The following is a 23,500-nucleotide window of genomic DNA, read 5'->3' as shown; positions in this document are numbered from 1 at the left end:
AATGGCAAATAAGCAGTGTACACAGCACCAGCACAGTCACCATTCAGAAATGCTTCATCAAACTCCTTACATACATTGCCAGTGGTTGAGTAATTATGAAGAAATCTGCTACTTGTATCTCGCTGAACAAGTGAGTCAACACACAGCACATCACACAGATTAAGAGGTGTGGAATCTAATAAACTTCAGAGTCACTTCAGAGCTGGTTTACTGGATAGAAGCATTATTTCTTAAATTTACAGCAGTTTAAAATTCCTTTTCTTAGGGACGACAGGATTTCTCAGTTTATTCAAAACCAACTTGGTTTGCTTTCCTCGTGTACTTCGACTGAAAGTACTTGACTGAAGATGGACAGAAGCTACAGGAAACATTCTTGGATCAATCTTTCATAAAAGCTTACTAACTTATGCATAATTCTGCAGCTGCACAAACGCTATAAACCCAACCCACCTACATGAAGAAAGCTTGGGTGTTTTTAAAAGGTCAGGTCATTAACACAGGAAGCTAACCCTGGAGCTAAAGTGGAAGCAAAAACACACAACCCATCACTGACTGGTTGTCACAAGCAAGTAGCTGTCACTCCAGAGGTCACTGGCAATCCACCACTGACCTGGGTCTGAGCCCTAACTGGAGTGCAGCCTCCTGCACAACAGTTTTGTAGGAGATTTGGTGGAGGGGTCTCTAGGTAATCCAGTTGCCACACAATCTCCTCTTCTCCTGTCCACAAAGAGCAAAATCCATCAGAACTGAATTGGAATAGGTATTTTAAGTACCTAAGAGAGGCTCTGAAATGTAATTCTCTAGAGATAGGAAGGAGCCTGGCCACATCCCTTCCCCTGTCTGCTGCAAATGCTGGCTGATTTGCAAAAGGTCTCTTTTCTAAGTGACTCCATTTATCCTTGCTCCATCAGCAAAAGCAACAGTTGCAGACAAATTGTGGATGTCTTTAGTAGTCATATTGGTATTCATATTCTTTAGGAGTTATATTGGTATTCATATATTGCCCAGTGATTTTACAATTGCTACTTAAACTGCTTCTGAAATAATCTTAATTTACCAGAGCTCTTCTATCCCCACCACGCCCAGACTGAGGCAGAGCAAAACAGTGTAGGACAAGGAAAATTTTGCCTTTTCTGCACAAATTAACAGAAACACAGCTCTAAAGTGTACAAGATAAAGACCCATTTTTCAAGCTATTCTGCCACTAATGTAAATAAACACCTGTGCCCTCTCTCTCCTGCAATGGCATCCACATAAGACACTATTTCATATGTTATTTCCCATAGAACAAAAATATTTTTAACAAAGATGACGAAACACAGAAAAACATTAACATAATTTTCCAAATTAATAAATAAGTCTGTGGGGCATACTAGCTTAAATATATATGCTCTTTACACAGAATAAGGCCTTTAGGAATAGCATTCAAATAATTCATGCTTTAAGTTTCAGAAACAGTTTATTTCTAAAGTAACTGTGGGCTTCATGACTTCACCTCACTGCAGAAAGGCATTTACAAGGAACCAAAATACCTGAATTTCTCCTCCTATTATCTTTCACATTGAGGTTATGAATTGGATGGAGCAGTTTCAAGTTCAAATCTGCAGCCTTGGAGGAGCCCACAAAATGGAACATGGAGAACTATTATGGCTGCTTAAAATACCTAAATAATGAGCCTTTAAGGTTTTATCAAAAATTCATCCTAAATCCAAAAAGCCTTCCTGATAACACCAAAAATAATGATAACGATAAAAAAACCCATTGTTCCAACTACTATCTTCCCATGACATTAAATTCTGGTTAACTGCAGCTAATCAGAAATTTCTGACAGTATCATCATGAGAAGTCTCAACAAGTCTGCTTTAAGCCTAATTGCTTTAAAACTACACCTGTACAAAACCAAACTTTAAATACAGACATTGCTTTTATACAGGCTCAGATTTCAACACCTCAGTGATTTAATTTACTTTTCAATTGCCCATCTGTATCTTTCTTCAGCTGAAGAATAATACTGCAAATCTGTTGGTGTAACAAACAGTGGCAGACTGTTTTTCATTAAGATTTCAGCCTGGTTTAGGCCGTTTTGAAAAACCACAGCAAAAATGCATATATCAGACCCCTAATATTCTTCAGAGTTTAATCTATGTTTATAATTTTTACAGCTACACGAAGTGAAAGCTGAAGTCATACTATGAATGCAATTCAGCCTCCATTTTAACAATATTCAGTGAAAATACTGGCTTACAGAAAACTAAGGATGCAACAGAAATTGGACAAACTTGCTGTCATGAGAAAGTATCACATGATGGGGATCTCTTCTGGCTGAAGCTGACCTTCTGGGAATGGGCTCTCTATGAATTGATGGTTGTCCTGCTTCAATGAACAGAAAAGAAAGTAAGCAGAAAGCCTAAGTTTTTATGAGAAATAATCTTTCAAAGCCAGGCAGACTCCCTCTAGGAATATGTGGATTGTGGCTACTGAATGTCATGTTATTTTATTAGCTTGCAATATGCAGAGCATATGCTTCTCCAGCTCAGCTGACTTTCAGGGTGCATGAAGAAGTCAAATATTCTATCACTGACCTTACCAGTACTGAGCAAGGGTAGATTAAGCCATCCTTACTGACTTAACTAACTTCCACTGCACAAAATCCTGCCTTGATGACCTTTATAAACTGAAGGAGTGTAAGGGAGAGATAGGGAGGGAATATGAATGCCCCACTTTATAAATGTTAAGTTCTGTAAATGATTGCAGTTTGCAAACCAGACATTCCCTGAAACTCAAAGTCTGGGTGTACTTCATCAGTGTCAGGCTTTGTTTGGTGTTCCCAAGCTAAAGAAAAATAAATAAATAAATAAATAAATAAAAGCTGCTTCTAAACCAAGAGCTCCCTACACCCAGCTTAATACTGGGTTGCAGAAGAGACATGACAGCTACCAACCTATCCTCTATCATTCCAGCTTTTCTTGAGGAGCTGCAGAGTGACCTTTTTGGAAGCTACAAAGAAAATATCAGGAGCAAAGCAAAACAAAAGCATACAAATATGCTTCCTCAGTGACCCACAGGTGGGAGAGAGACCTGAGAAGATGTATGTAATGGGAAGGAAAAACCAAGGCTGCTTACTTTTGCTTGCACAGTTCCTGTCAGAACACAAGTCCAATCTTTCCAGCTGAGTAGGAGAGACCTCTGTTTCTCTAACCATGTCATGTAGATGAATGCAGATCAGATTTTGCTCCCTCTCAGGAACCTCTTTTTTTTTAAAAAAAAACTCTTTTTGCTATACACAAATAATTAATTATTTAAATTCAGGAAACTCATATTTCAAAGAACTATCTTTGCCATTTTACAAAGTTTGAAATTGACACATTTTAAAGGTCTTAAATCAGGCTTTTTAGTTGTTTTTCTTATTCCACTTTAATCTTTTTGTTGCAAGATCTGATTTCCTGTTGTAAAATTTGCTACATGCTCTTCAAGAGGAGGAAGGAAAAATGGAGAAAAGTTGACGAGGAGAAAAGGAAAAGAAAAAGAAAAAAGATCATAATATGGACTCAATGCAGTCATCCTACAAGGCGTATACCTAGTATGGTAAATGAACATGCCTAGTAGAAATACAGATCTGTAAGCAGGCAGGACTTACTTTGTAACAGATATTTTTTGCTAGCTCATCTCACTTCTGTGCATCACACAAATTCCTTGTCTATCCAGTTGTAGTAATCGAGTGACCAACAGGAAATATTTCAAGGAAAAGTTGAAGCACTGAGATTTCTCTCAAGTTAAGCTGCCACAGAAGTGAAAGTGCAACCTATGAAACCCAGTCCTGGAACTATTGCTCCTTCAGTAAACACTGACTAAAGCACCTTGATATGTTCTCCATCTGCAAAGCCCAGACTGGTTGGGGACCTATACCCTGCACCATTTCCTATCTTCCTTCTGTTCTCCATATTCGATATTCAGAAAGTTGGGGACAAACCACAACCACCTTTTATTTCATCTTTCAGCACAATGTTTGTTATCTAGATTTTATGAACGATATAAGATAGGCCTGGAATGAGAATTACAGTTAATTTGGACCAGAGTCCAGACAGACAGTCTTTCAAACCTTAATCAAAAGTTGTGTTCTATTAACACAGAAATTTAGCAGCTGCCTAAGCCTAAGAAGTGCCAAAGCTCATTATATGCTTCTTTGGCTTTATTATTTAAATCTGGAGTTTCTCTAGTTGTTTGCAGAGCTGCTTCTCATCACTGCTAACACAGACCTGAAACCAAACCCCAGTGAGACAGAGCTCGCAGGCATCACTGACCTCATGGAGTTCCAGCACTCAACACTGCAGCTCATTCAAGCACATGTGATTCAGGCTCCCCAGGTCTTACAGCACTGCCTAAGGACAGTCACATGGATTCTCTAAAAGTGCCAGGAGTAGGTCTGAGGGCCTTACCCTCCTCCAGCCTGAGGCCTGCCTCTCTACATCCCATATCAAGAAGAATCTTGAGCTCTGCAATTCCCCTGCTGTTCAGTGCAACAGTTTTAAGAAAAGGCACAGAGAAACACTCCGAGACTAGTTCCCTGGATCTCAGCTCAGAGTTGTCATGATAAGCAAAACATGACTTTCGGTCTGGGTAAAGCAGACTCCATTCCCTACATGTTGCTACTTAATGTTATCATCATTTATTCCTGCAGAAATGGTGGAAACAGAAAGTAGAGCACAGATTCTTCTTTAAAGAGCGGCTGAAAGAAAGTTCTTTCCGCAGGAGCACACAGGTACCCTCCAGGCTTAAGTTCCCAAGAGAGCTCAGAGTGCAGAGTACAGTGTATGCTGCCACCCATTAGCTAGCTCAATTTTATCTTTCAAGTCTTAAATTGACACACCAAGCTCTCTCCTCCAAAGAAACTCAAGTATTCCACTACAGAAAACATTTACTGTAGTGGTTCACCAGCAGTTCAGGCAAGGCAGAAGCAATTTACAGCTCCTAACTCAACGTCACGATAAGATCAAGAGATCAAGGTCTGTTCTTAAAGTTAAAAGGGTGATAAGCTAACCCAGTGGTCCTCTCCATAACCACAGAATAACTCAAAGTAAAGAGAAGTAACTATGGCTAGATGGTATTAAGTGGTATGTTAAACCAGTGGAGGGATGAGCTTTTCCTGTCAATCAGTAACAGTGGGCTTCATATACTAGGAAAGAAGGAAGGTAAGGATCACAAGAATCAGTAAGACAGAAGCATTATGTGGGTGCATTATGAAATGCAAGCTATTTAATGTATTTATTTTATCGTGTATATGTATGGCATATTAAAATCTAGAACCAGAGCAAATTTATTATTTGGAGGGTGTTTGTGTAATAATTCAACCTTGCAGTTGAATGAAACAGTAAAGATTGATGTTCTGACCTATAAAACTGATGTGTTATGAAATCTTGGCAGCACAGTGCTGTCTAATTCAGGATGTTCTTCTGTATTTCTCCCACAAGTTACAGGGCTAGCTTCTTCTCAACTAATCTCTTATCTATATCTCTGTAGCAGTATTCACAGTTTGATTGCATGTTAGCAAAAGCATGAATTACTTTACAGGAGCCTACTGAAATGGTTCAGTAATCCAAAGCAAAACACTCTTAATTGATCTCACTCTGAAAGCCAAGATGATGAATTGCAGTCTAAGAGACACCTGCTCAGCTGCTGAGCAGCTCTATTGCTCCCTAAGCTTGCAGGCTTCTCCCCATTTGACTTGGAAGTTTCTGAAGATCACACCTTCCAACAGAAAGCTGGGCAGGTACCACCAATAGGAACAAAATAGCTAAAAAAGTGTCCATAAACCCTTAGAGAAGTCATTCCAGAAAACGTGTTCAGCATGTGCTTTGGATTCAGATCCTCATAAAATCTACTTGAGAAGTATGGACTACAAGAGTAACTGCATAGTAACAGTTCAGTCAGGTCTACAGAAGAGCAAGGGATGAAATCCATCTGTGTATCAGTCCTAGAAAAGTGCTTGGCTGGTGCTTTTTAAAGCAAAGCTCTTGTTTCAGCATCCATTCAGCAGTGGGGCTAAGGGAGATTTGGACTCGGGTCTTGGAATGGCAGAAGCGCCTCTCTGTTGCTCATACTTCAGCCATCTAAATTTCAAAAAGGAGAAGAAGACTACAAGTAGCCCCTGCAGCATGGCTCCCATCTAAGACACAGCAGCTTACTAAATTTTGTTTGTCCTGAAGGGAGACACAGCAGAAGCAAGACAAGAGATTGAAGCAGAAGGATGAAACCAAGGTCTTGCTGAATCCAGCACCAGGTGTTTAACTGTATTCAGCAGCTGTCTTCACAGTGCTCCAGCGTCAATCATTTAATTGATTTTACATTTTCACCTGACAACTAAAAACTTCTTTTCTACGTTTTGGAGCCTCAGTCTCTGACACCAGCAACAGGTGTTTCTAGAAGACCAAGTTTGAAGCCATGAGACCGAGTGAATTCACTGAGCAAATTTTATGAAATAAAGCATATTGGCTTTTTACAGAGCCAGTTGGTTAATTTTACGTTGAGGAAATACAGTCACGATGTACAGAAACTTTTCAGTAAAGCAAAACTGCAATTTTTCTTCCTGTCTGCTGAAATTTAAATAAATTCCTTCTGGAAGAAAATACAAAATGTAGCTGAAATGATAAGAAAAAAGCCCAATCCATGCCACTAATCAGTGCTACAAATACCAGCTCCTAAAACTTGTCGTTCAAAACAAAGATCAAAGTTTTTATTAAAACTGACACACTTAACTTATTAGAATTCCTTTGAAGTTTCAATTAAAAAATATCCATTTCTGCATGCAATTTATGTCCTGCAGAGCATCAAAAACATGCATACCAAAAGCTAGTTATATGCTGTTTGTGGCTAGCTCCCTTCTGATGAATTTGTGAGATGAGCTGTAGTTGCTATACATAATATTAAAAATGTAATGGAAAATTGAGGGAAAGGGAACAAGACTGAAAACCCCAGCAGCCTGACTTACCTCGAACTTGGACCCCTCAGAGAGGTGACTAAAACAAATTAGGTGGCATGAATCTAAGCAGAAGTGTATTAAAACTTGCACTGTCTTATTCACATATCTAATATGTATTTCCAAGGACAAGTTGCAAGGCCACACAGCTCATGTCCCTGCTGCACAATTCAAGCTCCAGCAAATATTTCATGCAATCTTTGCTCAGGAAATATCTTGAGGTACCACCTTAAGGTGCCACATAACAGGCCAGGACAAAACTGGATTATTACCAGCAGCCATCTTCCTAATTAATTATTCACTTGGTGAATACAGAGTGATACTACACTTTCTCAGGATAGATCACACTTAACCATACATAGGAAGGACCTGATCTACTGTGGGATGCCACAAAACCATCAAATAATCAGGAACAGTCAGAGTGAACTCCCACAAATGAATCTGAAGAGCTAACCTCAAATGAGGGGCACCACCAGTATTTTATATAAAACATGCATAAATGCAACTTACAGCATTGTGTGATCTTCTGGATGTTAGAAGTTATGCGCTGGGCTAGTTGATTCGGATCTCCAAAACCTGCAGTGTATGACATGGCTGAGTAGATTTGCAGTCAAGATCATCCACGATGGGAACAAGTCTGACAGTCTCCACGTATGAAGGACACCTAAACCACCCAGAAAACAGGGTAATGTTTTGGTCATTGATTTACAAAGTTCTTCATTACCTTAAAGAAGAATACATAGGAAAACGTTCAAGAAAACTAATGTTTACCCTCCCTGAAAATACAATACTTCAAAGATGGAATTTAAGGGAACATTTTCTTAAAGTATTAAATAAAAATAGGACATCCTTTTTAAAAATTTCCTACAATAAGTCTTACTGTTAAGATTCTTAGTAATACATACAGCTTAAGATCTGCAATTACACTACAGCAGCTACATCAGAGAAACTAGAGCCTTTGTTCAACTTCTTAACATATTTCCCCACTGTAAGCAAAGTAAAAGCATGAATAATCATTGCCATTCCATAAAAAGCTGTATGTTTCATCTTCTGATGCCAAACCATCTGATTAATTATGTCCCAAACCAATTATATCATTATTCCCATACTGTGAATCACCCATCCCATTAATACAACCTAGCATAAATAAAGCACAGGAAAAACAACATCAGATATTGCAGAAGATACTAGAATGAAGGAACCATGCAGTTCCCTCTAAACACCAATCATCTGTACCAACTTCAGTTTTAGTTGTAATCCAGTTTCAGCTTAATTCCATAAATTGCCACTTTATCATGTTTCAGTTGCTGCATTTCTTAATGTGAACTCATTTTTTAACAACTTGGGGATACAATCACATTCTTAGGTGCATTTTTTTGTACCCAGAACTATCATATATGCAAAAAGGTAAAACTTTGACAACACAAATACAAGTATACTTACTCTAAAAGAACACATATACAATCATGTAGCATTTAACTACTAGAGATGTCCTAGCCTGCTCTCTACCCATACAGACCAAATTTCAGCACAAAGTCAAAGATACTCCAAGTTCAAATTACCAAGATACAACTTAGGATAAATGTGAAAATCAAAACTGGCAATTTAGCTGTTCTGCAGTGAGAATGCAGACTAATGCCAAGCATATGTGCATCCAACACAATCTCACAATCTCATCCAGGCTGTGCAGTCTTAACCTTTCTATGGATCACCTTCATGGGTTCAACATTGTAATCTCACCAGTTCCCCACACTTCTACTGACCAACCCAAATCACATGCTTTCCAAGAAAAGTCCTCTTCTCCTAGTCTGTTGAACTTCTGTTCAATAGAAACTGATAACACTCCATTTCAGGGAGAAAGAGAAAGGACATTTAAAAGTTTAAACAGAAAATAAGGAAATGAAAAGGCCAACTGATTTGTAAAGCATGATACCACCTGTGGTGCTGCTTGCAAACGAGTCTTTATGAAATTTTAAAATAAACACTATTAACAGTCCTTGTAGCCAAATTTATTATTTTTTTTTTCACCTTTGGAAATGCCTGTGTTACTACAACACAGGAACACCCTAGATGTTTTAAAATATGACTGTTTTCATCTCTGTGATACAAACTGATCTCTAGTGGAGCTGCCCAGACACTACACTGGTCAGACTCATCCCACCAGAACTTCCCAAGGAATGCAACTGCACAGGTCAGGCACATCCCTGCTACCCTGCAGGCTACATTACCTATGCCAGATGGAGAAGCCTCTGCTACCATGAAGACAAACCCTGCACAGTTTTGAAATGCCTGCTGCCACCAGGGTCCCAAAACTTGCTTGGAGTCTTCAAGCCCTGAAGCATCCCCTAAGTAATGAACAACCTGACTGCAGATGAGGCAACAGGGAGGGAGGGTATTTGCATTCTTCTGTGTACTGACTCTACAGTTGCCTGCTAGTCATGCTATCTCTCTGCAGTATTGTTTCCTGTCTTTGTCTGTAGCACATGCAGATTCAACTTATTTTGGGTCACAGACTAAAGTCTGAAGTCAGCCAGCCAGCCAGCCTAAATCCCACTTATCTGATTTCAGACTGGCACAACAACCTTTGACTTTTTTGAAAACTCTAGGCAGCACTGCACTGATTTTATATTGTGAGAGCAAACCCATGCAAAAAATTTATAGCAAATAAATGGCTCTGTGGCATGGCATTTTGACTAAGCGAGGAAATTATACAAATTTAGCAGAAAATAAAATCACAGGAATAAAATGCAAAGAAACCACATAACAGAAGATAGCTTGAAAAAGAAGATTACTCAGAACTTTGGACACTGCTGCTTTTAAAAGTTAGGACTATTTCTAGACACTTAAGTAGCATGTTATACAATGCCAGCAGTGGCAAAAAGTACTTTTTAGTTAAATATTATATTTAAAGTTAAACATTGAAATATAGCTGCTGGAGAGAAGAGACATCAGAAGATCAAATTCCTTTGTGTAGAGAGGCTACAGAACTCACTGAAACAGACCTTCACAATTGTTTTTTCTCCCTTCATGTTCCAGACAGCTGCTTGTAACACTGTTCTCATTAACAGCCTTACAGTCAAGAGATACACACAGTATATTTCATCCAACTCTTGACAAAAGCAGAGATTGACTTTCTTTTTTTTGCCCTGAAAATTTTTACAGCTGACCATAAGTATCTTTAAAAAAGGTTACTCTGCACATAAGACTCTGAGCTTTTCAACTTTCTCGCTACATAGTTAGGCAGCCAAACAATACATAGAGTGGATATTCAGATGGTACTTTGGGAAGTCCTCTACAGGACATAGTTTAGCTTTTTGACTGCACACATAGATTTCTAATTGTTGATAATTTTTTTTGTATTAACACACATATTTGAATTTATAAGTTAAGTTGCAGGACATTCGTGCAAGTTCACAGTTGGTTTACTTCATTCAAATTCTTCTACTACCAATGCTATTCCTGAGGAAAATTAATAATGCAGGGGTGATGGGGTAAGCTACTGGTCAGGGGAACTGACAGAAAGAGATGTTAGCTATCAGTTCTCATCACTTCCCAATCTTCACTATGAACTCCCCAAGTCAAGAAAAAACAAACTGAATAGTTCAAAGGCAAGGAAATTTTTGTGTTTGATTATTACTATTTTTTAAACAGGAAGTGTGAACTTCTTCCTCATTCTAGTTGTCACAGTAACACAGGCATTTAAACTGAACAAACGCCTCACCTCCACTCACAGACCCTTTGCTCTTAGCACCGAGTTACTCAAAATCCTCAAAAAAACACAGATAGCTGAGCCCTTGGAAAGTCAATGGGAGTTTTGCTAATGGCTTTGACAAGGTCAGGGTTTCAACCAAAACAGATGTGTGCACCAAGTGCCTCCTTCCATACCAAGGTGACAGAAGCATTCATCTGAATTTCCACAGAAATTAACCCTTTTCATTTCCACATTTAAATACTTCACCCTGATGCGTTTTGGTGTTTATTGCCTTTGGTGTTAACTTATTAAAATAGCAAAGTTAACAGCCTTCTGCAGTTGAGGGAAGTGGACTTTGCATTCAAACTGGAACAGAGCTCCATCTGTGGTAGTCTTCAGTTCCCCTAAAAGTTTCAGTTGGCTGAAGCTTTTGATTGTACATTTTATCTTCTGCTCACCATCTCTGTCTTTCCATGGGAATACACCTAATGGCAAATTGGTTTGTCAAGCCACTGAATAAAGTATGAAGAACTAAGTCTTCTGGCACAAATGAAAGAAACCATCAGAACACTTCGTCAACACTCATTGCCGCAATACCTCTCTGTATGTACAAGAAGTTTAGAGAAGTCAAAGGATTGCTATATATTTTTCTAAATTTCTACACAAACTGGTTCCTGCATCACACTGCCACTCCATAACAAAGCAAAAAAAAAACAACAAAACAAAACCTTAGTGTCAACTTCTTTTCTGAAAAGGTGTTTTCAGGCATGAGTATAAAATCCACTTTTCTCTTGGCTATTTTCAGCCAGATTACTGCCAAAGGCAGAGAGAAGAAAATGGAAAGAAACTCCACAACAGAGAGGGTTCCCAGTGCCATCTTTGAAACCTTCATCAGGAGAAAACAATGCAATGTGACAAGCACAGCACATGTCAGATCTCAGCAGGAGTAACCTAAATACCTAGCAGGCTCCAGCCACCTACAGTAAATAAGCATTTAATATATTTTATATTCTTTACTGTTTAAGCAATGTTTTAACATCAAGAACTACAAATGTTCACATGGATCCTTCCTTCACTTTCAGAAAGAAAAAAAAGTACACACTGCATCTCACAGAAATGCTTGAAAAATTAAATCTGATTTGAATTAGGATTTTATGCCTTTAAATATCCAGAGACAAGTCATAGGGCTTTCTTGTATGTGATTCTTTTTCTTTTTTTTTCTAAATAAAGGCCACAGAAACAAAGCTTCCCCCAAACAAATCCTAAATGTAACTTCCTTTGCAAACTACTGCCAAAAAAAAAAAAAACAAACCAAAAAAAAAAAAAAAAAAAAACAAAAAAAACAAAAAAAAACAAAAAAATCCTTCAAGCAACATGAAAACACAGGCAAAAATGAGAAACTGCATAAAGACTTTGGAAAAAAAAATTGCAGCCAGTCACTGTGTTAGTTACAAAAAAATTGTATCATGGTAACAACCATGATTTGTAAGATTTCTGCAATGTAACATTGTGCAAACTGTTTCATCTCAGTAGGTTTCACCACTCAAATACTGAGACAAGGTGCACCTGAGGAGTGACCCTGGCACCTACCTAAGGCAACCCAAAACACACTGCTGTTTTCAGACAGCACTGGCTGTTGAATTTTGTAATAATTTTGCAGGAGGTAAAATTAATCTTCATTTAAAAAAGAAGGGCAGAGAGTATGCTTCAAGATAAATACTCCCTACTACAGCACTTAATGGATTCTCATAAACAGCACACAGTAAACGACCTAGTAATATGCAGGTAAGCATTAAATCTGTCACTGCTTCCTCTAGTGGGGATGAAGGAGGTTAGGCTGTGGGTTTTTTTGATTTATCTGTTGTTTCCCTTATACTTAGGCTAAAATACCTAGATACTGAGATTATATTTTCCACTTCGTCCTTTTACAGCTCCTAATGTGCTGCAATCCAGGTCCATAAAGGCAGGCTGGAGGCTTCCATAATACAAAACCAACTATAGAGCCTAATAAGCATGAAAAAAATATAGCAGTATAATTAATTCCTTACTGCCTTCTTAAAGTAATAAAAGAAGTTTCCAGATTGTTGTCTATCATCTAGTTTTAGGTAGAAGTCAAACTTAAATCCATATAGGGTAGGGAAAAGCAAGCAAAGTTTATTTAAAACTTCCTTTGCTCTAGCACCAACTTAAAAGATGCCAAAAGCTAATTTTCCTTTCCAACCCCTTAAGCCTTGACACATTAGCCTTGCTGAAACATACCAAAACCAAGCTGTTACTGTGTAACAGCTAGAAGCATTATTTTTCTTTTAAGGAAAAAAAAAATTACTAGATTGTGCCACTGGTCAGTGTTTTAGTCATCTGAAACTGCCACAGTAGTGGCAGCATTTAGAAATATTCAGTGTGGAAAACTAAATTATGAAAAGCTGAGATACTATTAGGCCTAATGTACCACCAATGCCCAGTAGGTATGGGTAAAAAAAAAAAAAAAAGAATATGCTTATCATTATCAAATTCACCTAGCCTGGTATTTGTAATGAACTAGATGAAGGAAGCACATAATATTCACAAACCTAACAGAACACACTAGTTCTTGGGGAAATACTTTAAGAGAGTAAATAATGTTTCCTAGGAGCACAGGAAGCATTTAGAGAGCTGATGATGAAGCAGGGATAGGAAAATGAATGTTGGATACAGGAGCTAATGCCACAGGAATAGGTGGACTGAAAATGGACCCGGGATAAATGTTTCGTAGTGACAAGTTTCTTGTGCTGCTGGTGGACAAACATCTTGTAGGAAAATGAAGATGGACCAGAAGTACAAGACATTTAGCCTCCTACGTGTTCTCACCCAAACCTACCTAATGGCAGCTTGCTCACTTTGAACCAAATGCTCAGATTAAGGATACTGAGGGAGAAATTATCCTTGCACAAAGTCCAACTGTGCCGGATACCAAGACTCTCTGAGCACTACCAGGATGCTCATGACTACATGCAGCTCATTGTCTCTTCTCTTCCCAGAAGAGTTTAACTTCAATGTAAGCAACCAAGAAGAGTGCTTAATATTCTCATATAAGACTACAAGAGGTGCATCACTTTCTTCCAATTTTAACATTCTTTTCTCTCCTTTTCATTGTATTTTCTATTAACAGCACCCATACAAAACCCACTCACTCCCAGAAGGGATGCATTGCTGGGAAAGCACATGGCTAGACTATGATGGGTCAGGAGATCTCCGCCTGCCCTGCTGGCACAGCTCTCTGCTTTTTCACTGTTTGTTGTTGAGTGGAAGGGATCACTGCACATGAGCACATCGATTCTGGCAGGAAGTATCCCAGGACTCGTATCACCGAGCTTTAATTAAGATGCATTTCATGCAAAGCAGAGCAAAACCTTCCACTTCCTTCTAGAGTTTCAAGAAGTGCCCATCGCTGATGCAGAGGCAAGAGGTTCACCAGGAAAAGTCATGATAACTTCAAGCCAGCAGCCTGAAAAGCCAGGCCTGGACTTGCTGTTTACATAGGTGATTTTTACACTCTTCTCCTGCTGACACCCTTATCTCACCTCGGATCTGGAGAGCTTTTCAACACGGCAGAAGTGACCCTTCCTACCCTACAATTCGACATTAAGCTGCTGTAAAACACCAGCTGTAGGCCCCGAGTCTCTCCTTCGAGCATCACGCTCAGCATCAAACCCCAAGCCTTGATTTCAGGGGGATGTCACGGGGAAGGCTGCGAGGGGTAGGGGAAGAAAGGAGAGGGTGGTGGCGACACAACCCACCCCACTCCAAAACCTCCCTCCCTACCCACAGGTCGCCCCCCATCCCACCCACCCCACCCGTGACCGTATCCCGGTCGCCCCCCTCCCGCCCACAGCCGCTCCGGTCGCCCAAACCGGGCGGCACCGCCGCGCCGGGGGAACGGCCCCGACCCCAGCGCAGGCCCCTGGGGCGCTGTGTCCCCAGCTGGCTGAGGCCCTTCCCACCGCCCTGACACAGGCTCCCGGCCGGACACCGCCCCGACTGCTCCTTCCTCCGGGCGAGCCGCGACCCCTCCGCTCCGGCTCCCCGGCGGAGATCCCCCTGCCCTTACCCGGCCTCGACGAACCTGCTCTCGGCGGGCGGGGTGGGCGTTGTCAGTACCGGCAGGGCGGGGAGGGACACACAGGCCCCGTCCCGTTCCCGTCCCCGCCCCGTCCCGCCGTGACGGCGGAGGCGTGGAGAGGCGGGACCGCGCTGCTGCCCCGCCCGGCGGGCCCGAGGGGTGAGGCGGGGAGGCCGCGCAGCCTGGAGCGGCCGGGGTGGCCTCTTCGGAGTGGCAGCGCCCGGGAGCTCCCGGTTTGACAGGCAGCGGGGGCTGCCGAGGGGAACGGGGCATCCCCCGCCCCTCGCCAGCCGCACCCCTCCTCAGGTGGAAAAAATATGGGGCTGGAGTGTAATTTAAGGAAATGATGTTGTTGCATCAGGAATTAAGGGGAAAGCGTGTGTAAGGAAACAATGTTGCAGTGGGAAAGATGTTACTACATTAAATATCCTGTTTTGAAGCGCTGCTTTCGGTTTTGGTCACTTCGTCTCAGCGGGACGCTTAGAAGAAAGTGAGTGGGCAATGATAGATTTATTTAAAGGAGCCTTTAGACAAGGAGGTTTACGATATTTAGCTGATAGGAAGGGGCAAGCGGTGCCGGGAAAAAAGGAGAACTGAAGGGTGTGCTGACACGGGGCTGGGCGGGACGGAGGAGCGGCCGCTGCCAGGGCAGCCCCGGGCACCGTACCAGGGAGAGACGGGGCAGAGGCTGTAGGAAACTCGGTCTCATCCTGACCCGGCTGCCTGAGGAGAAGGAAGGAACGGGTATGCCTTGAGGCTGCCTGCGTAGCAGCTGGGACACTCTTGCATCCTCCCCAGGATTCCTCCCCAGTTACAGGACCAGATGCATCCCAGAGCTGGGCTGGGCTTCTCGGTCTGCAGGACACCCCTGTGTGCATTTAGTGCTACAGGGCACGCAGTGCTGTCCCCTCTGCAGAGCCCTAACCTGGCTAAGGAAGCACTGCAGAAGTTTAAAACTGAAGTTTATTTCTGCTGCATCCTAGATTTCAGTCTTGGCTAAGAATTAGAATAACTAAAGCAGTGGAAACTGGAGCAACCTCCAAACTAAAGAGCACGGATAGAAAAGTCCAATAAACTGCCAACACAAGAGAGTGAAGTTAAGGGCCTGAAACAGGCAGAGTGCCCTTTAAAGGTGGTTCTTGATGCGTCTCAAAGTAGGCTGAAAAGGAGAGACATGATAGCCTCGGAGACTCGTATGCCTACATACATTTTTTATGTTCATTATGTTTGGAAACATCCTTTTACCACTTTCATAAATTAAAGTTACAAAGGAAAAATATTCTGGTATGACTATTTGCTACAGGAGTGCTGTGTGCATCTTCATGCCGGTTTAATGGTTTATTTTGATTAGCAATTATTTTATCGGCAAGGTGTTTTACCCTCATGTTGGCCCACTGAAGATGATCCAAGATGATCCCACTAGATGGTGTGCTAATGAGAGTATAATGCATGACCCTGCTGAATTAAGGAGTCTCCTTGATTTTTATCTCCAAGTGTTTGTCATATGAACTCTGTTGATTGAGCCTGGTCACTCACACTTTATAAAGCTTCAGCTGAGCTCACTGTCAGTTTTACTTCAGAAAACAATACATCTTTTGCTATCCGATGTCAAATATGTGCTTCCAATTAAAAATACTGAAAAGTGACCCTTTGTCAGTGAGAATACTTTATCTAGAGAATAGCAGTTGATTATATTTTTTTGTAGCTTTGAGGTCATCACTGATCACTGCTCACTCTTGCGCTGTGGAAAAGAGGTATCCAACATTTTCAAGTGATGCTGAATGTTTCATAGGCAAAATCCTGGTGCTCACTTGCTGTTGGCTCACAGTTTCCACCTTTTATTGTTCAATAACTAACAATCTTCACTATATAATGCTTTAAAGAAACCTGTTGCAGCAATGATACTCCAGCCTGGGAGGAAAAGCTGGATCATAAGAGCAACTTTTCATTAAAATGTTGTCTACACTATCGAAATACTTAAATTCTCTTTAATCATATAAAATAAATATGAAAATACAGTTAAGAGACCAGCCAAGAAGTCCTTTTTATTGATCAGAGATTTCTAAGAGCATTGTATGTCCACAGAAGATTTTTCTTAACGCCTACAAAAAAGCTGTTGGCTGGGAGAAGGTGCTCTGTTTCATCACTTAAAATAAAACAGGAGAATTCCTATTGGATTCCTTTGGTTTCCACATGCTTTCTTTTTCTAGCAGATAAGAATGTTTTCAGTGGTGTGTAATCCATGGACAGGAGTTGTAAAGAAGCTGTCTAAGATTTATTGTCAGAGGTGCTGAAGAGAAGTGCTGCTACAGAATTCTGTCTCTAAGCTCATTTAATTCTTTCTAGAGCTTCCAGACCAGCGTTACCCACAGTTCAGAATCATATATTTATCTACTTATGCACTTTTTCTGTTGCATTTGGAGAGTGACCAGATTTCAACTGATGAAATTAAATGGGGAAAGAAAGGGGAAAATGTTGAGACCCTACTATTCATAGGTACAGTATACCAGGAAGAATGCTCTGGATATTCACTAACTGAAGATCAGAGTATATGCCATTATATTCCTGGTGACGTATGTAAAACTGAGCCACAAGGGATGTCACTTCAAACACGTGCTGTTTAAGGATCAGTACTCAGTATTGCAGCTGATGATTGCAGGGATTGGAAATTAAATCAAAAACAGCACAGCTGGATTTTGAAAGGGCATTCTTTCCTCTGAGCCCAGTATCTGAATCTGCCCCACCTTCTTGATTCTTAATTTCTGACTCCCACATCCTTCTCCTGCTCTGGTACTGAACTGGCAGTCACTCAGGCCCGTCTGGGTGGGTGGCATAAGTCTCAGGGACACAGGTGACAGGGGAACGTGGCACCCATTTCCATGCATCTCCCCACACCTGCATGAGGTGTGAGGAAACCATGGAGAAGCAGCCCAGCCCTGCCCTCAAATTCCTGATGAGTGTCCTCTTTCCAAGGCGTGAGCTGTGCCTAAGTGGTGTGTAATTTACCCCACGGGCAAATTTCATTCTCTGCTATTGCCTTTTACTTGTGTGCCTCTAACTTTGGACGAGAAGAGAAATCCTGCCAGTATTTGGTACCAGTGGCAAACCACCTGGCAGAGCCACTTAGGCACTTTTTACTGATGTGTTCCACCAGCTGGAAGAATTGCTGTTATTGTCATCATCATCATCTCCTTTTGCTAATTTAATTAAAATATCTGCTCCAGTACCTGAAATGAGATTGAATTCTTATTACACTTGATGCTCTACAAAATTATGAAGAACGATGGTTTCTAGCCTGAACAAGCTTATGGGATAATTAGACTGCGGAATGGCATGTAAAGCCTATTTGTTTAAAAAATTGTATTGACCATTTGAATTTATTTAAGATGGCACCTTCTCTCCAGCATACATTTTAAATAAACAGAAAAATCCTGTTCCCAACTTTGATGATAATATTTAAAAAAAAAAAAAAATTAAATTTACCTGTAAATCTGTCTTTGTGTTTCTCTTTAATTTTCAAATACCGTAATATAATTTCATCTGCACTAGTGAAATGAGCTGGTTATAGTTTTAAATCCCAATGTTTAAAAAAGAAGTACCTGCAAATACATAATCTTTCTAACTTCAGACTATTTTTAAATTATGAAGAATTATAAGGAGCATAAAATTAAATGGCAACATTTTGTTCAAATAAAGAAATACAAATCTACTGAAGGAAATATATTAAAAATAAAAAAAAAATATGGAGTTTGAGGTCAGCAACTAGCTCTCATAGAATCCAACACAATGTCATTTTGAAAATGAAGTCATTGTTGAGCAATCAATCTTTGTAATTTTACAGCATATCATCACTTTTATGATTCACAATTAGCTTAATTGTTTCTTGAAACCAGAGAGAAAAAAAAAAACAAAACCCACAAAGGAATCCTGACAAAATTTGGCTGTGAAAACCAAAGAGATGTCAATGGCAAGGTGACACAGAGAGAGTTACAAAGATGAGGAAAACATTGCTTATTGATAGATGCTAAATGCAGTTCCAGAAAATCCTGAAAGTGAAGGTGGCTACTCCCAGAGTTTTCACTGCTTTTCCTTCTCACTTGTTTGCTCTGCTACTGTCATCGTAAATATTCAGTAGTATGGGTTCTGCTTTTCCCTCTCTTCTTCAGTCCAGCCTGCTGTTTAGTCAAAAAGGAGATCTAGCAACAGTCAGCCAAAGTTATGGCAGAGTCCTTACACTGTGGCATAGACAGTAGGAATCCATTGAGGGAATAGGGCTTAAGAAAATAAAATGATAAAGACAGATTATGCAATGAGACTCAGAAAAAAAAAGCGGCCAACCAAATACATACATGGCATATGCGCTCTGCAATCTTTTGAAAACTGTAGAAATTTCCTCAAAAAACCAACTAGAAAGTCAATGGAAATTCCTTTTCTCTATTGCTTTGGCTGCAGTGAGTTCAGAGCAAAATATATTAGTGGATGATGCTGTTAAGATGCCCCTATGACATGACTTAGTTTGAGACTTGCAGTTTTCTACATACCAAAATGTCTAAACTGCTATTATATGCTCAGTGCCCTACAGATGGATATCTAAGGCCATTTTACATACCCAGATGTGTCCCACCTGGTTCTCTGCTTCATTGGTGCTGGATGTAGCTTATACCCCATGTGGACATCTCAAACTCCCTAAGGCATCTTAGGTGGTACTGGCCAAATGATTCATATCCTAAATATCCACTAACTGCATCCTGATCTTAAACAGCCATTCTGTCTGTAGTAGCTGTAATCAGTGTTTAGACATCTGCCATAGTTATAAGCACCCACCCATATTTATTAAGACCCTTAATCTTGAAACTCATCCCGCAGTCTAGGTCTTTCAAGATGTAAACCACAGCTTTCCTATAGATTTCTATGGTAATTTGGCACCTCTTTTTTTCTAAGAATCCAACACTGTTCTTCATTCTTTAACCTGGTCCCCATGTTTGTTACCCTTATTGTAGAAAGCCTACAGCCGTATGCAGTAGGGGTTGGGTTTTTACCTTCTGCTACAGCATGAGTTGACAGAGGAACAGTAGTAGAAGCCTTGGCTTCTGTCCTTAAGAAGCTGTGATGTTTAATATAGCAAACTGGGGGTATATCAGACACTGGGATAATGAAGTGAGACTGAATGAAACTCCAGCTACAGGCATAAGTCCTCATGAATATCACAGCTTAGAAACACCAATATTTTCTGGTCATTCTCTATTCAGGACATCCCTGAAAATAACACATAAAAGCTCTCTTTCTATTCTCCTTCTTCTACACATATGGTTTAACTCTGAATATCTTGAATTCTTGCACTTTATTTCTGACTGGGATCTTAAAATTATGTACAGCACTGAAAAAGGTTTGAGATAAATAGATGCCTGAACAGATTACAACATTTCAAAGTTATAGTTCATTTGTACTAGTGAAGGAAACTGTTCTTTCCATGCAAAAATTTAAGGATAAGATTAAAACAAGGGGAAAAAGTTTACCATTAGTTTACTGCATATATTAAAATATGCAGTGTAATATAGTGATATACAGTCACTGTATTACACTGTTTTCCTGCAAATATCTGCAGTGCAATCCCTTTCTTTTGTTCTTACACATGTAGGGCCTGATTCATTTGCATGCTGCAATTAATGAAAAATTGATCCCTCATTTGAACAGGCTATGGGGCATCTTCTGGTTTCTTACTATTAGTTGCATACTTTCTGTAGCTGTTTGTTTGTCTAGTGTTTGTCACTTGAAAGATATGCAGCTGACTATAGGATAGAATAGCTTTTGTTTAGAAGGCATTAAAAATTTTAACAACGTTCAAACCTAGTACTGGTTTAACATACCATAATCAGAAAAAGACAAAAATATTAGAGCTGCCATTTATCTGCTTATAATTTTTTCAATAGAAATGTTACTCTTACTACAATTTTTTTCCTGATAAAATGTTTAAGAGACTGAGGTAGAAAATAAATTCTTTACAAATACTACAAAGTTTTACCTTGGAGTTTGCTGCTGAAGAAATCTCAACTTATCAGCATCCACAGTTTTAAAATTTGCCTCATGAAAGTGCATAAACACAGTCAACATAAACTGACAATCTGCACTGAGATTTTTTGTGCAGCCCAAGGATGCCAGCATATGTTTTATCTGTAAGCAGACCTACTCATTTCTTTGGAAACAAGCAAATGAAAGCATGCAGAATCATAGAATTGTCAGTAAGAAGAAATAAATAAAAAAAAATTAAAAAACTAAATCATAGAAGCAAGTAACACCTATTGATAACTGGAGCTGCAGTTCCTGACCTTCATCTTATCCCTTCTTCTAATCTCTTTATGCAGCAGGAGTAGAAAAGATACAGAGTAAGGCAATCAGAGCAGCTGCCTTGCAGACATGATCAAACCAACATTTAACAGCTGTTGGTGGATGCTACTGAGAAGTTCAGGACATTGCCTTTTGCACAGGGGCATGTGCCTGTGGGCTAGAAAATTAACCTACGAAATACTGGTATAACCTTACTCTCTTATCTGCTGTTGGCCATTAGCTTAGGTAGACATTTGATAACACCTGTAGTTGCATCCTTATGCCTTATTTTATTTAAAAACTGCCATTCAGCCTATGTAACTTGGTAAATCAGCTCCACCTGTTTTATGTAAGAATAAGACAACTGCCTGGGAAGAAAGTTTCTTCAGAAACAGGCAGCAACTATTTCAGGCTATCCAAGAAATAATATGGACAGGGTCCTCTTTGGAGATGATTACAGCTGATTTACAAACACTTGGTGGCAGCACATAACAAATACAAGACTAGTAAGACTTGTGTGCTGGTTCAAATGTTATGGATGGTGCTTCAGAGAATGGCATATCTATTTGAACTTTGGATCTGTTTGAAAAAAAAAAAAAAAGACAAGTATTAGCTAAGTGGATGTTTAAAAATATTCATGAGAGATGCTGTGATACAAGTCTACAATATTTTCTACAGTGCATGTGAAGGATGGGGTTACTCCTGGTACAAATCTACTGTAGATGTCCTCGAACAAAAGATCCCATGGGCTAAGAGTAGTTTTACAGCTTTCCTGAACAAGCGGTAGGAGAATACATAAATCAAGGGATTGCAGGCAGAATTGAAGTAAGCAAACCAAATTAGAATGTCAAACAGAACTGGGGGGGTAGCAAAATCCAGAAGACTGTCTACCATGGTATCAATAGTAAAGGGCAACCAGCACAGGAGGTAGACTCCTGCAGCTACCCCAAGGATCTTGGCTGCTTTCTTTTCACTCTTGGATGCTCCTACATGTAGCTGAGTCCCAATACTCCTATTCATGTTGTTTATCATTCTGATTTGCTTTTTAGCTACAATGAATATTTTTACATACGAGACTACAATTATGAGGCAAGGGAAGAAGAATACCGGGAAGTTCACCCATCCCCAGAGCTTGTTGAACAGCAACTGACAGCTACCAACACAGGACATGTCTTGCAAAAAATTGCCCAATCCTTCTTCAATCGCTTTAGTGTAGAGGAAAACAGAGGTATAAGCCATAGGCACTGCCCAGCCCACCCCAATGTAAATGCAGGCCACCCTTACAGTGAACTTGGTGGGGTAGAGCAAAGGGTAGCAGATGGCACAGTGCCGATCAATGGAAATGAAACACAGATGAAATATGGAGGTCAAGCAAAAGAGAGTGTCCAGAAAAGTGTGCAGCCTACAGAAATCATCTCCAAAATACCAGCAGCTCTCAACAGACCAGATGGTGCTAAAAGGCAGCACAGTCAGCCCCAGGAGGAAGTCAGCAAGGGCGAGGGAGAGGAGCAGGAGACTGGTGGGAGTGTGTAGGGCTTTGAAATGGGAAATGACAACAATCACAAGCAGGTTCCCCAGCACTGTAATCATCACTCCCAAGGCACAGGCTAGATAAATGGCCAGCTGGACCCCAAAGTGGTGTAAGGTTCTGTAGCAAGAGCCATTTGCCTCATAGCACAAGGTGACCAGCATCCCCTCAGCACTGGGAGCCTGGGCTGAGCTCATCCCAGCCTGGCCCAGGTCCCACTGCCTCCCACACCTCTGCCACAAACCCAGAAAAGGACCTTCCAGCAGAGGTACCAAATGAGCAATCTGGAAAAAAAAGTATATTAAAAAGGCAGTTTAGAAGGAGAGGTGGCTTAATCAATTACTGTAATTAAAGCATCATACAGTTTACATATTTCAAGCAAAAAAAAAAGAGCCTTATTTATCTGTTTTAAGTCCCTATGGAAGTAAACCAGCTTCAGATGATGTGTGCAGTCTTTGTGTCATCATTTTTATATTATTTTTATTTTGGTTTTCTTTCAGCCAATACTGTAAGTAGGGCAAGAAATGGAGCAAATCCAGAAGTGAGTGGGCAAGCAGTCAATAAAGAGAATTTCTGCATCAGGAGGAAAACTCATGTTGAGTAACAGGCATTTCAAGCCAAAGCTCCTTAAGGGATTTGAAAGGTGACTTTAGCATAATGGTACACTGGTTCTTGTAAATTTCCCTGGAAATGAAGTCAATTTTGTTATTATTCTATTTATGAAATAGAAGCTGTGAAATGATTATTAGAAAATAAGCTATGCCTGATTGCAAAGTAAAGCCCCTTGGGGCAAGTTGCATATTTTATAACATTCTGGCCATGGGAGGAAATATATGTATATCTGTTGTGTTGATGATATAAATATTCATAAGGCAAAGAGAAATA

General features: G+C 40.2%; 2 protein-coding genes across 3 annotated transcripts in view; both read right to left on the bottom strand.

Moving 5' to 3' along the window:
- STX7 (syntaxin 7) overlaps nt 1–14,880 on the bottom strand; it is a 31,594-nt gene extending 16,714 nt beyond the window's left edge. Inside the window, exons 1-2 of one of the 2 annotated variants that reach the window (XM_030448266.1) lie at nt 14,767–14,880; nt 7,484–7,637 (exon numbers count right to left, since the gene is read on the bottom strand). In XM_030448266.1, the coding sequence (XP_030304126.1) occupies nt 7,484–7,565 (82 nt within the window). In that variant the 5' untranslated portion in view covers nt 7,566–7,637; nt 14,767–14,880. Of the gene's footprint in view, nt 1–7,483; nt 7,638–14,751 lie in introns of both variants that reach the window. The other variant, XM_030448265.1, reaches the window with a different exon arrangement.
- Nucleotides 14,881–21,783: 6,903 nt separating this feature from the next.
- On the bottom strand, nt 21,784–22,812 carry TAAR5 (trace amine associated receptor 5). Its single transcript, XM_008494079.2, has one exon. The coding sequence runs from the start codon at nt 22,810–22,812 to the stop codon at nt 21,784–21,786; it is 1,029 nt and encodes a 342-aa protein (XP_008492301.2).
- Between the last annotated feature and the right edge of the window lie 688 nt (nt 22,813–23,500).

The sequence above is a fragment of the Calypte anna genome, chromosome 3, assembly GCF_003957555.1.
Source record: "Calypte anna isolate BGI_N300 chromosome 3, bCalAnn1_v1.p, whole genome shotgun sequence".
Lineage (NCBI taxonomy): Eukaryota > Metazoa > Chordata > Aves > Apodiformes > Trochilidae > Calypte > Calypte anna.
The sequence above is the reverse complement of the archived record's forward strand: the minus strand, read 5'-3'. Positions and strand labels throughout refer to the sequence as shown.

What these genes read in the sequence shown, in the direction of transcription:
- TAAR5 (XM_008494079.2), bottom strand. Translation starts at nt 22,812, where the DNA reads ATGAGCTCAGCCCAGGCTCCCAGTGCTGAGGGGATGCTGGTCACCTTG.